The sequence below is a fragment of the Aptenodytes forsteri genome, unplaced genomic scaffold (genome assembly GCF_000699145.1).
Source record: "Aptenodytes forsteri isolate BGI_AS27 unplaced genomic scaffold, ASM69914v1 Scaffold285, whole genome shotgun sequence".
NCBI lineage: Eukaryota > Metazoa > Chordata > Aves > Sphenisciformes > Spheniscidae > Aptenodytes > Aptenodytes forsteri.
Genome location: NW_008794453.1, coordinates 535,840 through 536,597, shown reverse-complemented (window position 1 = coordinate 536,597; position 758 = coordinate 535,840). Strand labels below are relative to the sequence as shown.

Genomic DNA, 758 nt, shown 5'->3' with positions numbered 1-758 from the left:
GGGGGGTCTTGAGCCGGGGGGGGGTGTGTGTGGTGGTGGTGGTTATGGGGTGGGTGTCCTGGTGGCCCCGTGCCCTGGTGGCCCCATGCCTCGATGTCCCCTCCAGCTCCCTTACTTCATTGACGGCCCCACCAAGCTGACGCAGAGCAACGCCATCATGCGCTACATCGCCCGCAAGCACAAGATGTGTGAGTGGTGGGGTTGGGCTTGGAGTAGGGTTGGAGTTGGGTTGGGCTTGAGGTTGGAGTTGGGCTTGGCTTGGGCTTGGGGTTGGGCTTGGCTTGGGCTTGGAGTAGGGTTGGGCTCCGGTTAGGGTTGGAGTTAGGTTGGGGTTGGGGTCTGTGTGTCGTCCCCCCCCCAGCCCTGATGTCTCCCGCAGGCGGTGAGACGGAGGAGGAGATCCTCCGCGTGGACATGCTGGAGAACCAGATCATGGATTTCCGCATGAGCCTGGTGATGGTCTGCTACAACCCCGACTTTGTGAGTGTCCCCGTTTTGCAGGGTTTGGTGACCGTGCCGGGGTCCTCCCTGGCCGTGCCTTGGGTTGCGTCAGCATCGGGGAACCCCCATGGGGAAGGTGCTGTCCCTTGGGGTGGGGGGACCAGGGTGCCCAGCCTCAACCTTCCACCCCGTCCTCCTGCAGGAGAAGCTCAAGCCGGGCTACTTGGAGCAGCTGCCGGGGAAGCTGAAGCTCTTCTCCAACTTCTTGGGGGACAGAAAGTGGTTTGCGGGGGAGAAGGTACCACCGGGACACTGGG

General features: G+C 63.1%; 1 protein-coding gene across 1 annotated transcript in view; it reads left to right on the top strand.

The window, feature by feature from the left end:
- The first annotated feature begins 85 nt into the window (after nucleotides 1-85).
- LOC103908278 (glutathione S-transferase Mu 1-like) overlaps nucleotides 86-758 on the top strand; it is a 3,324-nt gene continuing 2,651 nt past the window's right edge. Inside the window, exons 1-3 of the mRNA XM_009290626.1 lie at nucleotides 86-188; nucleotides 380-480; nucleotides 644-739. Of these exons, the coding sequence (XP_009288901.1) occupies nucleotides 86-188; nucleotides 380-480; nucleotides 644-739 (300 nt within the window). The remainder of the gene's footprint in view (nucleotides 189-379; nucleotides 481-643; nucleotides 740-758) is intronic.